Source organism: Orbicella faveolata, unplaced genomic scaffold (genome assembly GCF_042242905.1).
Source record: "Orbicella faveolata isolate gen_17 unplaced genomic scaffold, um_ofav_v1 contig_12, whole genome shotgun sequence".
In the NCBI taxonomy this organism is placed as follows: domain Eukaryota; kingdom Metazoa; phylum Cnidaria; class Anthozoa; order Scleractinia; family Merulinidae; genus Orbicella; species Orbicella faveolata.
Window position 1 is genome coordinate 5,498,710 of NW_028301539.1, and position 16,902 is coordinate 5,515,611.

The window sequence follows — 16,902 nt, forward strand, 5'->3', positions numbered from 1 at the left end:
TCAGTTTGGTGACAGACCGTTCTAAGTTTTAAAATTCATGTTAGTTTAATACTAAGAATGCATCTTCATTACTGATAAGAAATATGTTGTTTGAAAGCACAAGCTGTGTCGTGGGTGACCCTGTACGAAGTTAGACCCCGTGCGCATTTCGCGGGAGAAACTTGAAAATGGCATTTTCACTCTCAAAACGCATCAAATGTTTTCCGTCCACACTACGCTGGAGAAATTTGAAAGTGGCGATTTCATTGTCAAAACGCATCAAATGTTTTCCATCCACACTACGACAGAGAATTTTGAAAACGCAACAATCACCGGTCATTTCGGATTTATGTTTGAGGAAGATTCGGACAGGGAAATCAGGTGATTATTATTTTTACCTCAACGTTTTCGAAAAGCTCCGTGTTCAAAATGTTTTCCGTCCACACTAAAACGCAACGTCGGCGTTTTGAAATTCTTCTGCTTTGAAAAGCGTTCTCGAAAAGCGCCGTTTTCGTGCCGGACTAGAGTGGTCGGTAGGCCTAACCATGGAAACAAAGCAGCGTTTTTGAATTTCTCCGGTGTAGTGTGGACAGGGGCCTTATTAGTTAATGAGTTCAGTTACCGAAAACTTGAGACAAAAACTTGGCAAAGAAATAGAAACTGTTCCATCTACAGTTTCGTTTCATAATAAGGGCTGACATGCTTTCGTAGAAGTGCAGCAAACCAAATTTTGAATTCTGTCAATCCGTTTTCACTGACTTGACAGGAAGAGCTGCGTTTCGAAATTACCTTTCTCGATTGAAACTGCATCTTTTTCCCGTTCCTGTACTGTGGAGCATAGGTGAAAATGCATTGTGCTTGTTTGAAAAGGAAAACGTGTTTTAATTAGATTTTGACGAATCATTATAATCAGTCTTTGTCATTTGGTACTACGATCGTAGGATAAGGAAAATACACAGTCATTGGTGTACAAGTTGTTATTACAATTTTCATGACACATGATAGATTACCATAGCAACAGTATGACCTGTTGAAAACACCCACAACTTTAACTGCCCATAAATCAAAATGATCTCGGTGAACCATATTTTTACTGTATTGAATTTTGATTAGAAGGATAAAACGCAACTTTTGGCAAAGTTTTTCAAACAATTCTGCACATTGGGTTCAAATCCACTTTGAATTTTTGAAAATTTAATAGGGGTCACCGAGCTCGTTTTTGAGTTATTAGCAGTTTGAGCTAAAATTAAAGGTGTTTTTAGCAGGTCATTCTGTTGCTGTGGTAACCTGTTTTGTCACCAAAATAATAAAAACGAGTTCACCAATGATTGAGTAGTTTTTTTGATACCATCTTTGTAGCATCTACTGATGTAGAGTGGTTATAATGATACATCAAAATCTAAGTCTTGGAAAGCGATGGAAACTGTTGCCAGCCGCCTAAAAAGAATTGACAATGCTCAAGTTCTTTCCTGTTGTTGAGGGTTTTGGAGAGCAAGTTCTTTTCCATGGTGAATACAGAACATGTGACACTAAAAGTTTGTAGAAAAGTTGCTGAAGGACTGGAGAGAGCGAAATCGTTTCCATGGTGAATACAGAACATGTGACACTACAGCTTTGTAGAAAAGTAGACTACCTGGCAACTGTCTTTGAATTCTAGCTCGTGGATTACAGTCTTCGAGTTCCCAGTCCCTTTTGCTGATGGTAACATATAGCTGTTTCTGCAGCAATCTTGTAAACAACACAATTGAGAGAAAATCTTTTTGACGCCACAACGATAATTCTCGCTGAATGCCACGTAGAGGCAAGGATTTATAGCGCTGTTGGAATGAGCGAGAAACAGGCGGACAAACTGAACATCGCATGAAACGTCGACATCGTAGGAAAACAATATCAGACGAATAAAATACAACAACCAGCAACAGAGAAATGCTATTACAACTGCTGTTACCATAGACAAAACCTTCCTGGTAGTCTCTTCTTTGCGCTGTTGCCATGGATTCATTCTTAACGCGCTGTCAGGTTTTGGTAGTTTTCTTCTTTTCAGAGTGACTATTATAGCAGAATATAGAATTAAAATAGCCAGGAAAGGTGCAGCAAAAAGACATAAAAGATTGACAAAGTAGTAGATTTTTTCAGTTCCATGGCCAAATGTTTCATCGAGTTGTATATAACAATGTTGTTTCCCGTCGACGTTGTTTAAACTGACTGCATAGACCACTGGAAATCGAAAAATAGACGCTGTTAGCCATATGAGAGTTACCAGCAATTTAGTTCTGGGAATTGTTAGAAGCGAGGTCCGCAGTGGAAACATAATAGCAAGAAAACGATCAAAACTGATTGCAACAACAGTTAGAATTGACGCTGCCATACAGGTCTGATTGAGCAGAGTTGAAACTCTGCAGAATAGTTCTCCTGGTGTACCATCGACTTGCCATTCAAACCCAGCGTATACGAGACTTATAACACGAGGCATATATAGAGTAAGAAAAATGTCCGCCACGGCCATGTTCACTATGAGATAATGAATAGATTTCCTGCTCGTCATCTTGATCTTTCTTGTCACTGCTATAATTAAAAGATTGCCACTTAAAGAGAAGAATATCACAATGCAGTAAACGCAGATGCGGACTATCTTCACGGTAATGGAATCCAAGACAAAGCACTCCTCTTTTTCGAAAGTGGAGGAAGTCGTGTTTAAGGCGTTCTCCATCAGTCTTTTGCAATATACGACGGATCAACTAAAGCGACTTCTCGGAGAATCTATATCATCTTTACCAGCGCTTAGCCCCCGACAATGTTCTACACGCAAAAGGACAGTTTCTAGCTGCTGTACAACAAAAATCTGCCGCAGTGAATGATTTCCACAGCACATGATCAGCGATTAGGATTAACAACCAAACCAATCACTTTAATCTCTCCATTTTTATTAAAACTCATCTTTTTAAACGTGAACCTTAAAGAAGCTTCAATATCTGTCGGTTTTGACAGATATACTTTTCTCCAATTGTTTCATCTTGATACACTATTGATTTTGACGATGTGAAATTAAGCTCAAAGTCAAATAATCGAGGACCACTTTGTCGGTAAACTAATACCCAAACTAATTTCAAAAACTGAAATGAAATAACAACTATCTTATTAGGAAGACGTGGGTTCTTAGCAGACATCAGAAGGCCGTCTATGAACGAGGCGACAACCTTCAATAAGCTCTTTCTATTAACTAATAATTCCGTCAGCTTAAAAGATTGGTTTTTGAGCTATTCAGTTTTGCCAAATTAAATTGCCTGATTTCAAAACTAAAATAAGAACTCTTTGTTCTAATTTTAGTAAGTCCTTCGTTGAAATCTCTATGTCGCGCTTCGATTACAAGACATTTTTTTAACAATTCATGCCCATTGTCAGAGAGAGGTCCAACTCAATATGCAATTCAGGGGCACCCAACGTAACGACCGTTTTCTCTCGAACGCTTTTAAACGCTGTTTTAGGCCATCTGGGTTACTTTTAAAGTTCTGTTAAAGCTCTGTGGGTTAATTTTAGGTTGCGCTAAAAAAGTTTTATCTGTTCGGTTATTCTAGGGGAACTTGAGTATTCTCGAATTTATTAGGACGTTTTTGCCCATTTCCCGAAAACCTTAGGTCTTATCGCCTTTCCGAAAATGATAGCTGACCTTTTTTCGGTACCCAAAACGACATTTTTAACAATCTGAAAACAACAGACATTAAATTTCTCATATCACGAAAGTTCGAGGTGACAATTCTCTTAAGAAAATCAGAGGGGATTAAAGGACACCGCGGAAATACGTTTTTTGACGTCACCGTAACTGGTCAGTGGTCATCACCATCAGGCTGTGCTGTCCTTCGATCGATCAGTTCTCCGAGATCAGTATTTTGGTTAGTTTTAAGGTCGAAAATATCCTTGATACTTCTCGTTATTGGTGAGTTTGACGTCCTTAAATGGGTTTTTAATACTCAAACAATGTTCCGGTAATGAATAGGGGTACAGGGGAGTCATTTTGTGTGGAGTAATGTGTAGTTTGCTGACTCGAGCCTGCATCGTGTTGCTTCAGTCGCCCTCGCCTCAGAATTGTCGAAAACAACGATGAGTATCCAGCAAAGCAGAAGATTGGTTCTGCATGAAGCTTTTGCAAGGACTTTGAAGACTAGTTGGATTAAAAGTGTAATTTGCATGAAGTGGTTAAGGTACATGTAAGTCGGGACCGTTTTATTCACACTCACTTTGCGCCGACATGTGGTGCTTGTTCAGTTAGATTATATTTCGCAACGCGTCAAAGAAACTTTGATAAGAATTTGTCTTTAAAGACTGGCTTGTTTGGCGTTTCTATCACCTTTCTGACTTTCTGCGCTTTTTGTAACAGGTGAAATAATTTTTTTGTACCTGCCGTTTGCTGTCAGAATAAAACATTTGTTCATTTCATTCACAAGATATTTCTCTATCATTAAAGATTGTTTAAGCCTACATTTATATATAATGGTGGCGTTTGCGAAGGGAGCAGAAATCGAAAATATTGTGATTTGTTGGCCGCAGCGAACGCTGGAAATACTGAAAACATTCAAGACCGCTCAATATGTTCGGTTCATAGACAATTTTTCCTCGCTTGCGGTCTTTTTTGTTTACATCGATTACATGTTGATAGTACATGGAAATTTTCAAGACCGTTTCCTTGTACATGTATGCACAGGTAACTAAATATTTTAAAATGCCCAAACACCTGAATTTGTTTACACGAAACCGCTTCCACTTATGGGATGTGGTCAAGTTTCACATCTTTTGATGCTGAAAAGACATTCAACATTTCAGAGAGGCAGTAATCAACTCTTCAATGAAACCCACTAGTTTATTTTGTTTACTCAGTCATTTGAAGCTTTTCGATTTCTATTTCCCTATTTTACATGTGCAGTGTATCAACTGATATAAATAATTGACTGTTGTTGTTTTTCCTTTCATTTAATTTAATTCAGATGAGCTTTGCTCAATCACTGCAAAATAATTTTTACATTGTATGTGCTTAATGAATCAGACATGTACATATGACGTGCTTTGAATCAATATGAAATTAATTATGATCCCCTTAGTCATAATATTGTATCATCCTCCCTTCTGTAAGATTCTTACTTAACTTGTAACCACTTTATTACAAGACATTATAGCACCTGATGGCAATAAATTATATAATTATATGTATTTATTTTTTTTCCTGATATTTGGCTAACAAGTGGGTTTGTTTATGCCACTGTGTCTTTGAATTGGCTTACTGTTGTCTACAAACCATTAGTAATATATCTTCGCTACATCCAACTCAGATACTAGACACAAAAGCATGTATTAAAGAACAGATACATTTCTTACAAATTAATATTTATTGCATTTAGTTCATCACTTAAGTTCTACAACATTGCTTTTCTCCAGTGAGAAATTTTGTGCAAAGTCTGAAGTTGTAAGTTGCAAAAACAAGTTCCGTCAGTAGTTGCGAATCAGGCTTTGGTACTGTAAACTGAATGGCAGAAAGTGAGGAAATTAGAAATTGCCTCAAATACACAAGTGATAAAAGAGATAAACTTGACTGAAATCTACAGACTCCTTTTTTTAGGTTTAGGGTTAAGGTTAGGCCTAAGGGACAAGGTGGGAGGTGCGGTGGCCTTGTGGTTAGTGCGCTCAGCAATGGATCGAGCGGTCCATGTTTGAGCCCTTGTCAAGGACATTGTGTTGTGTTTTTGGGCAAGACACTTTTACTCTCATGGTGCCTCTCTCCACAAAGGTGTACATATGGGTACTGGTGAATATAATGCTGGGGGTAACCCTGTGATCGCCTAGCATCCTATCCGGCAGGGGGTAGTAGAAATACTCCTAGTCGGTTCATGCTACAGAACCCGAGATAAGCCTGGCCTGATGGGCCACTTGGCTCTATGCAGACTTTACCTTTTACCTAAGGACAAGGTACTGCATCAAGTGGGGGAAGAGACAGCGGAGTCAGAACCTCCCATTTCCCATACCCTGTTCTCCCACTTCCCATACCTCTATCTCTTGACTCCCACCCTTGTTCGTCCTGCTCCTGTCCCCTGTAAATTAAGAGACTCAAAACACATCTTAGTCATTTAGCTGCACACCCCTTGGGCATTTCCTTTTCCTTCGTTTTCAGCCTTGCTACTCTTACCCATGTCTTTCAAGTGAATGACCTATGACGTAACCACTGTCAAAGGGTTTCATTTTGGGCCTCATTTTGAGCCCAAGGGTGAAGTTTTCTTTGCCCGTCAGCCTAGAAGTCTCTAAAGACACTAAATGAAAGTCAAGTAACATTTTCAGTTCTTGTTTTTGAAAGTATTTGAAGCCTTAATGAATGACAAAAATTAGCATTTTGCATTTCTCTCTGGATTCCTCCTGCCCCCTATTCTCCTGGGCTCCTGCCCCATATTCTCCCGGGCTCCTGCCCCCTGCCTCTCCCCACCATCAACAGATGCCTGAATGTTCAGGAGAGGAGTTGCCATATGGAGAGCATTGGTCACTGTTCTCTCAGTTGGTGTTTTTACAGCATTGATGTTGTGGAAATCATCCATGGACAGTATCTAAAAGGATTTTTGCTGAGCCAAAATAGAAAAAAATGTACAATAGAAGAAGTTTTCTATTGGGAAATCCAGATAATAGTAATATGTAAACAAATATTAATCTTAGAAAGTTATACAGAGTCTCAGGCTCTAAGGTAATGTGGTCAGAAATTATCTGGGTGGCCTTACAATCAGAAGATTGCTGTGTGAATACAGGGGGGATAACCTATTTATAACTTAAAATGAAATTCATTTATTGAGTTTTAATTGGAAGTTGTTATTACCCAGATTTTAAGGTATTTTTATTGTCTTGCAATAACATATGCATGTATTTCTAATTACCCTTTTAACAGCTTTGTATTCCATGTCTTCTGCCATCTTAAGATAATCAGATGTCATGTACTTCTTGTGGTTTTTTCTAATAGCTAAATAGCTTTTTTTCTAAACTCTAATAGCTATGCAACTAGTTTAAAATATTTTTCACACTTTAGAGGCGCTAAAAGCAAAATACAGAACTGCAACAATTCGAAATTATGACAAGAAACAAAGAAACAATAATAAACATGAAAATTTAAAATTTTATTTTCGCCAGCCTAAAGCTTACTGAAGTACAGTATAATTAAAATTGGATATTTTATGATAAAACATACCTCGGTGAATTCTTCCCCGAGTTGAGGCCAGATTTTGAACCCTTTTAGGGATTCAGTCCTACACTTGTTACACCAACGTGTCCAAGATTTATACGAAGCACTGCTTCGATTTCGGCCAACTTGGTCCATAATTCGGTGATACCGCGTGGAGACAGGATGACCGTGTTTACTTACGCGAGTGCCCCCAATCGAACAAGTGGACGAACACGAGCTTGTCTTCCCGACGAATTTGATCGAAATGCCGTTGACATACCAATTCACACGGTTCAAGCCCATCAATTCAACAAACTTGAGAAGTTGATGTCCTCAGAACACCGCTACAGCAACACAAAAGCTGCTTAGTTTTAGCCTTAGCGCACATCGTAACGTAAATTGCCACTGGCTCGAAGCTTGCGAGCATGAACTCTCACGAAACAACAACAATTTCACACCGTGTGCAAGTTCAGTTTGGCTTTGGCACAATATATAATATTAACTGAGAACTATCCAACAAATGAGCGGAGTTTAAAAGCTAAGTTTACAGTGTGCGCTCTAAGTTTTGTATCTTTTTGACTGTCGATAAGACTCGCTGCGAAAACAATGTAAAAGTTGCAGGCATTTTGTAGTTTTGTTAGGGTGTACCGCTGACCAGCAAAATACTGTATCGCGCCCCAAAAAACGTATATCCGCGGTGTCGGATTAAAGGCCTTCCGAACAGATAATTTACCGAAACGATCCGTTGGGTGCCCCTGTCAATTGGCGCATCCAAGATTTATTTCTCTATGCCATAGTTTCATGGGTAGTTGCATGTCATAGTGGAACCGCGTTAATCCCTGGTGAGGAAAGGAGGAGGATGCCAGGGGGAAGGTAGGAAGGGGACACCCTTGCTCTTAGTGTCTCTGAGACACCGAACATATACAGTAAATTGACAATCCTCACTTAACTTTGTGTCAAAGTCTAGTGCAGTGCAGTGCAGTGCAGTGTAGCGTAGTACAGTACAGTACAGTACAGTACAGTACAGTACAGTACAGTACAGTACAGTACAGTACAGTACAGTACAGTACAGTACAGTTCAGTACAGTTCAGTAAAGTACAGTACAGTACAGTAGAGTGCAGTGCAGTGCAATGCAGTGCAGTGCAGTACAGTGCAGTCAGTACAGTGCAGTGCAGTGCAGTACAGTACAGTGCAGTGCAGTGCAGTACAGTGCAATGGAGTACAGTGCAGTGTAGTGCAGTACAGTACAATGCACTGAAGTGCAGTGCAGTGCAGTGCAGGACAGAGCAGTGCAGTGGAGTACAGTGCAGGGCAGTGTCGTGCCGTGCAGTGCAGTGCAGTACAGCGCAGTGCAGTACAGTGCAGTGCAGAGCAGTGCAGTGCAGTGCAGTGTAGTGGAGTACACTGCAGCGCCGTACAGTGCAGTGCATTACAGTGCAGTGCAGTGCACTGCAGTACAGTGCAGTACAGTACAGTGCAGTGCAGTACAGTACAGTGCAGTGCCATACAGTGCATAGCCGTACAGTGCAGTGCCGTACAATGCAGTACAGTGCCGTGCTGTGCAGTGTCGTGCAGTGTAGTACAGTGCAATGCAGTGCAGTACAGCGCATTGCAGTGCAATGCAGTGCAGGATAGAGCAGTGCAGTGGAGTACATTGCATTACAGTGCAGTGCAGTGGAGTACAGTGCAGTGCCGTGCAGTGCAGTACAGTGCAGTGTAGTGCAGAGCAGAGCAGTGCAGTGCAGAGCAGCGCAGTGCCGTACCGTACAGTGCAGTACAGTACTGTGCAGTGCAAAGCAGCACAGTGCAGTGCAGTATACTGCAGTGCCGTACAGTGCCGTACAGTGCAGTGCAGTACAGTGCAGTACCGTGCAGTGCAGTTCAGTGCAATGCGGTGCAGTACAGCAAAGTGCAGTGCAGTGCAGTGCAGTGCAGTACAGCGCAGTAGATTTCAGTACAGTGCAGTACAGTGCAGTGCAGTGCAGTGCAGCACAGTTCGGTGCAGTACAGCGCAGTTCAGTGCAATTCACTACAGTACAGTACAGTACAGTACAGTACAGTGTTGTGCAGTACATTATAGTAGAGTGTAATGCAGTGTTGTGCAAAGCAGTATAGTACAATACAGTATGAATTATTCGTCATATCTGAAGCTCAGTAAATCCAGCGGCTTTCGTAATTTCTTTGTCGACGCTATTGTCGCTCAAAAACATGCAGCCGTGAGATAACTTAGCCCACAGATGCTAAACTGCTGTATTAGTAGACAGCAATTGCAATAGACTGATTTTATGATATTTAATTATAAAAACCAGGGCAAAGGTGAAGGGATTTGATAAAAACAATCGTTTGAGAGGAATCTTGCGTTATTGCACATGAATAGGGAGAGGATGAAAGTTTAATCCCCCATATAGGCCTTATTCCAATGTGTTCCCTTTTTTGAAAGGTTAATAACTACTTTACTTATTAAATGAGAATGCGGTATTTACGGGAAAATCTCAAGCCGAGACCTTACTGTATTGACCAAGCGATGGCGAGGTCAATACGGGAAGGCCGAGGTTTGAGATTTTCCCGTAAAGACCGAACGTTCGACGTTAATAAGCTGTTTATTATATGCCTTTTGCTTTGGTTTTGCGGGCCAGTAATCGGCCCGTGGGTATTTAGGGAGAATAAGGCCCTACAATTGGGCAATAAGAGCGCGCGTTATATCGGCTGCAAACACAAGCCATATAATGATGATGATGATGATAACGCTAAACGGGCGTGTGTTCACTAATTTTAGAAGTCGATGATGATATATATGAACTTGTGCATTAGTATTTTGGGATCTCAAGATATTTTTATTTTCATCAAAATTTTAGTCTACGGTAGTGGAATGTGTGAAGATTTGTAAATAGGTTTTCTGAGGAGATTTTATTAAAGTTCTTGTTGTTATTAAATAATAATAATAATAATAATAATAATAATAACGATAACGATAACGATAATAATAACTAAACAACTGAAATTAACTCAAAAGGTATTTTCAGACATGGTACGTAGTGCTTCCGCGGATAACCTTGTACCCAGTTCTTCTACGCGTGTTTCATAGATACTTTCGAGGAGGATGAAAATGCATGCAAAGCTACTGTACGTGTGAGTAAGATTGGCTTCTTCTAGACTCTCCTGGGATTTCAGAAACCGGGAGCGATCTCAAGATATCTTGAGAGTTATTACCTTAGGAATAAGGCTTATGTGGAGGACGTATTTTCTCTTACTCTTAATTTCCTCTTGATATGAAGATAATTGCAACATACTGGCATCTCAAGGTCCACCATTATTGAAAAGCATGTTATGCCTTGATTTTAATTATCGGCAGTGACGTGAGTGTTTCTAAGTCAAAGCCCTAGCTATTGCGTCTTATGGGGAAAAATTAAAATGTAATGATTATTAAAAGCCCTACTGCCGAAATCAAGATCAGAAATGTTAGCTACTTGCGAAAAATAGAGAATCTGTCGATAACTTCTGTTACGCCGAGTTCTTCTCGAGGCAAACAATCAGGTAGAACGCAGTCAAACTCTTAAACTAAACTCGTAGGACCTTTACCGAGCACAACTCTCAAATAGCAGCTCGGTCGTCCTTTAATAAAGAGAGAGAGAATGTCAAGTGTCATGTTGAATTAAGCTTCTGAATATTTAGATATCAATGTATTTTTTCAGAACATTGAACAAAAAGCCACCCTGAACATGTGATTGCTTTTTACTCTGCTTTATAGAAGTCTCCGTTAAAAAACAACAGGGAAGATGAAGGGTATATCGATATTTTGCCACGCCACATTTGGGCATAGGTATACCCCTTCTTCCAAATAGGTAGTTGCTGTCCCAAAATCCTGAACAGTATTAGAAATGTGTTTTTACCTCGAAGTGTCCTTTTACAAGCTAGTAGAGTTATGCCTAGAAAGAGAATCCTGAGTGATAGCAACAGGATACGAACCTATGACTTTCCGCTCACTAGTAGGGCGCTGTACCACCGAGCCACAAAAGGTTGGTAGGGCCTCTGTGATAAGCTCTTTTGTCGCGTACTGTAAAGACTCAGCTTCGTCGATAAATCTTGTATCTATTTAAGGTCATTCTCCCGAAAACGAACGCACAATTGATTTTCATTCAAATTTTGCCTGTTGGCTGCTTACATCAAGAGAACTTAAATTTTGAAATAAAAAAGGGGGTCCCGGTATTCGTTTAGGAGCAGGAAAACCTTCAATAAACCCCATAATTCCTTAAATTATCTGCTTTTAGAAACGTTTATATTTGAACCACTCACTTTACGCTTTGTGAGAGCAGAAAAATAGGGAGAAATTAAGCGAGAAATATAACAATGGATGCATTGCATCAGTGTCAAGGAGCAATTTAATGTACGTTTCACGATAAAGGCACCCATATTTAGTCGACAGGGATTCAATATGTTCCAAACGCGCAGTATTCTTGAGGGCGCACATTATCTTTTACGAGTGCTAGCTATGCTCTCATTTTCAGTGATAACTTGTTACTCTGCAATAGAAATTGGTCTCGATTCACTGTATTGAAAGAAGGTGATCGCTGCATTCAAACTAAATAAAAATTCGTTAAGTCCCGGTACTCGTTTCCGAGAAAGAACGATGATTCGTCTCTCGCAAGCGAAGCCGTTTAGAAGAAGCCACCATTTTGTATATGTTGTGCATATGCAAGTGCTCGCGAGCTCGCGTTAATGACGCAAAAGTCGTGCGCAGGGGATGCGCAATGCAATTCTGAGGAATAAAATTTCTCTTCCGGTTACTTACGTCAGCCTGAGCGTGGAAAATAAAAACAACACACTAACTTTCAAATTCACTTACATTTTAGATGTCTTTTCTTTGTGTTTCACAAATGCAAAATAAAGGAAAAGTACAAGCAAAGACAAAATAAGAAAAAAAAACAAAAAAAAAAACAGAAAAACAACAGGAAAAGTAAGAGAAAAACTAACTCCGTGTCGCTTTGTTTGATCTCAACGAAGTGCGCTGGTAGTGTAAATTGCGCACGCGGGGTAACTTCCAATGTATCTCAGGCGCACTTCCGGTTTCTTTAAATGGTAAAGGAAACACGGTTTTTCATTAAATCCAGCCTGATTCGACGAGTTTTGATTAAAGCCAACGTTGGAAACATAGCTATGCATTCCCTTTTCAAAATCATGCCTTTTTTCAGAACATTACAAATTGTTCAATATTTTGAAATTCTCTCAAAATTTGACCTTGTAGAAAATCTATGCATAGCGTAATGAGGGTTAAATTAAAAATATTACATCAATGAAAAAAATCTCGTTAGAGCAATTTGCCTTGAAGCCTTGGCATTTTTTCAGTATTAGTCACATGACCAAGGGCGTGGCCTAATGATGTCATCGCTGGTGTTACTGATCATGAAAAAGTTAAAACACATGAAATAACTCTGACCTAACTAAAAACGATGGGGTTATATGAGTATAAATTTTCCTTAGCAACGGCTCGAAAAGATCAGTTAATGGGCCCTTAAAGTAATAACATGTGTGCGCCCTCCAACTGACTTCCATCCCGACTTAAAAACACGCGTAACAGAGTGTGTCTAGATTGAAATGGGGAAAGTGGCGGAGAACGGCGAGTGTAAAAGAGACCAGCCGACCCAAAAATCTCTCTTTAGTTTTCCACTTGCCGTTCCCGAGGCTCTTGGTTAACCGCGCACCTAGAATAGACTGGATTGCGCAGGACATGCCAGGGGGGAAGAGAATGACTCATAGATGGGCTTTATGGCATTACGAGGTGTGCGCCAATCATTTTACTCAAGTACACACAGAAAGGTTACATTCCTTAGTATTTCTTGGTATTCTTGGTATTTCTGACAATCATCTTGTATATGGAGTTTTTGCTCTCACAAAAAGCAAACCAAAACCGAAAATTGCCTTTGTTAAAGATTATAAATCCTTAGACTTAAATGAGCTTAAAGCTGATATGGCCAGAGCCCCATGGCACACTATTGGTGCTCTTGAAGATATTGACGATAGTGTATTTTTATGGGAATCTATGTTCAGGGCATTCTTCACAACCACATTAAGAAAAGAATTGTGAAGATCAGAGATAGATCCCTTCCTTGGATGAATTCAGAAATTAGGAAGGCTATGAATCGGCGATATAAATACCTAAGAGAAGCTCATTTCAATCCTGGAAATAATGAATTATGGTGCCGCTACAAACAGCAACGGAACAAAGTTAAGGCAATGCTAAGAAAGGCAGAGGCAGCATATTGCCTTAACCTTTTTGAAAATGCCAACTCACCAGAGGTTTTTTGGAAGGTTACAAACCGCATTCTGAAGAAAAGCAAGATCAAAAAATGTGGGCCGATACAAGATAGAAATGGAAACATCATTACTGGAAGCGAACAGAAGGCTGATTATTTTAATGATTTCTTTCAGTTAAATATAGCCTTAGATCTAACCAGAGATTTAGGCCCACTCAACCCTGATACCACCAACTTCATTTATAAAGTGTGCCCTACTATGTCTAGTTTTTCAGTGGAGTGGAACATAGTTCAGGAGATTGTACAGAAATCCCTCAACCCAAATAAAGCAATGGATTTGGATCACATTTCCCCAAGAGACCTTAAGTTATGTGAGTCCTCTGTTGTACAAGGGCTCTTTGAAATTTGTATGAAAAGCAGAGCAGATTGCCAATTCCCTATCAGGTGGAAGAAATCCCAGGTAACTGCAGTTCTCAAAACGGGCAACAGGCTAGATGTAAATAACTATAGACCTATTTCATTCCTAAGTGTTCCTTGCCAAATTTTGGAGAGGGTGGTTTGTAGATCTTTTGATAATCATTTCACCTCTCACAATCTCCTATCGGATAGACAATGGGGATCTGGGAAGGGCCATTCTACAGAAAGCCTTTTGTTGCACCTTACTGAATTGTGGAAAGAAGCCTTGGACGATGGGCTTAAAGTACGCGTATTGTTCATTGACTTTAGGAAAGCCTTTGATTGTGTAGATCATGTCATTCTGGTTGAGAAACGTAAGGCACTGGGAGTGTCAGAAGATATGTGGATATGTCTGGTGGATTATTTAGCAAATAGAAGCTAATTGACACAAATGGATGGTGCATTTTCGGAATCTAAACCTGTAAAAATTGGGGTCCCTCAGGGTTCCCTGTTGGGACCTAGGCTTTTTATTACTTATGTAAATGATCTTCCAGACAGCATAAGAAGTGGCGAAGTTTACATATATGCTGACGACACTACCATTTATACCATTGATAATACTACTGATGAGGTTGCTATAGCTCTCCAGGTGATATTAGATCAGCTCCAAACCTGGTGTCAAAAGAATAGATTAATTATTCATGAAGGGAAATGTGATGCATTACTCTTGGATACAAAACCCTTTATTGGCCCTCTGAAGGATTTAGTCTGGGGAGACAAAACCATCGAATACAGAATCTTTCTCTGTATGTCTTGGTATAGCCATTGATGTAAGTCTCTCCTGGGCCAATCATGTAAAATCTGTCTCTACCTCATACAGCTCTAAAGTTAAAATGTTAAGACGCATAAGCTTTTTACCAAAAGCCACACTAGAAACAATTCATTACAAAACAGTAATCCCAAGCGTATTATATGGTATGGCTGTGTGGGGCTCTTGCTCAGATTATTTGATGAAAGATCTAGAACTAATCCACCTCAGAGCAGCAAGACTTATCCACAAACTACCAGGAGACATGGAAGACGAAACAGTACTCATAAATGCAAATTGGATGCCATTAAAATATTTTTATTGTTCTCGTATTCTAAATATAACGCATAGAGCTTTTTATAATATAGATTTAGATGATGTAAATAGTCTAGTTGTTAAGAACGCTTCTTCGTATAGTCTTAGGAAATCGTTAAATGTTGCTGTATTAAGGCCAATTTAAACACAGAGCTGCAATTGCCTGGAACTCTTTACCTGACACTGTCAAACGGCTTGAAAACCCACTCTCTTTTGAAAGAAAGATAAAATCGATTAAGACCTATGTCAGAGACATCAGTTTCCAAAAGGAATGCTCTGTAAATTATAATAAGAACCCTGAATTTAGGTATTTTTAAATTATTTGATTACTCTTTTTATCGTTATTGTATATAGTATAGTATTTTCGCTTTATGACAATTGTATTGTAAATTTCTGTTTCTCTTATTTAGACTTAGTAGTAGTAGGGCCACATCAGTTGTACAATTGCTTATTTTAAATCTACTTATCAAATAAACGTATGTATATGTATGCGTGTATATGTATGCGTGTGTAAAGTGGATAAATGTTTGAAAGAAAATTCGCCCTGAGTGGGATTTGAACCCACGTCCCCCCGCATACTAGTCGGGTGTGATATCCACTACGCCATCAGGACAACCATGCTGGCAACACGGCAATCGAAGATGTGATTTACGTGGCATGGAACGTGGTCTCCTGGGACATTTTCTTTCAAGGTGACAAGGTAGGGGAAGCCTATAACTCCGTTTTGAAATCCAACTAAGGATCAAGTTCATGATACACGACCGAAGTCAACTTAGCGGATGACAATGGAGGATCCACAAGGGATACAGGCTACTTTGCGTGTATGTATGTATGTATGTATGTATGTATGTATGTATGTATGTATGTATGTATGTATGTATGTATGTATGTAGTTTCTTTGGTCAGCGGTGCTGGAAAAAATTCAAGGGATTGAGGGAATGACGATGCAGAATTAATTTTTTTATAAAAAAATAATCATAATTTATTAAGAAAATCATATTCAGATTGAAATATTTACGTTACCTACTTTTATTAGTGCGCACACGTTCTGCGCGTCACGTAAGGCATGGTTTACACTCCTCGCGCGCGCTAGGGTTGGCATTGACGTAAGTAATCAACTACACTACCAAGTACGCGACTAAAATGACAGCAAAATTTTCCTGGTATGATGAAATCAAGTTTAACCAACCTGTACTAAAACCAGGAATACCAGAATAGCAGCGTATCGCTAACCACTATCTGTTAACGGCTTGCAGCTGAAAATCTAGCTGTTAACTGTCGAAAATTATACTGAAATCCCGATCTTCCTGCAGATGGCGTAATGTGCGAGAAACCAAGTAAGAGAGACGCAACTGTTTTACTTACTGGGGAGGTGACAGCAAAAAATAGGACGGGCACCGTAAAAAGTTTCAAAAAATGATGAATAACTTTAAAAAAACGCGCGGTTACCCCTACATTTTATATTATGAAATGGAAGTGACAAGCCTATTCAACATGTGATTAGTTCCTGGTTGTGACAAAAAGCTATTTGAACTGTATTTTTGCTGAGCCAGAGAAAGCTGTCAGAGACGCTAAAAGCTCTGTTGCAACGATTTTGTGATTAAAAACATACCAAAAATGGTTTTTGTTACCTTTCACCATGTAGTTTTAAGATCTTTATAAATGTGTTTGCTTTTCTGTATGTGAAGGCGAAATATAAGAAATTAAGAAAACAAGAATTATCCTATGCTTCTTTTTTTCAGGAAAATGCTGATGCCAGCATTTTTGTTGCGATTCAAGGCTAATTATGTCGAAAAAATACGTGGCTACCCCCATTTTTCTTTGTGGATTCTAACAGCCCTTGCAAAGATCTACTTTGTCCGCATGCATGGTCCTAATCTGCTACAAAAACTTTGTATTTATCAGGCACCGTCTTTAAATTGGAGTTTTGTACAAACAAAGTAATTCACAACGTATTTGGTTACTCGAC

At 39.4% G+C, this 16,902-nt stretch overlaps 1 protein-coding gene across 1 annotated transcript; it reads right to left on the reverse strand.

The window, feature by feature from the left end:
* Positions 1-1,585: 1,585 nt before the first annotated feature.
* Positions 1,586-2,689, reverse strand: LOC110063783 (histamine H2 receptor-like). Its single transcript, XM_020770780.2, has one exon. It carries the CDS (start codon positions 2,687-2,689, stop codon positions 1,586-1,588), a length of 1,104 nt encoding a protein of 367 aa, XP_020626439.2.
* Positions 2,690-16,902: the final 14,213 nt, after the last annotated feature.

What these genes read in the sequence shown, in the direction of transcription:
- LOC110063783 (XM_020770780.2), bottom strand. Translation starts at nt 2,689, where the DNA reads ATGGAGAACGCCTTAAACACGACTTCCTCCACTTTCGAAAAAGAGGAG.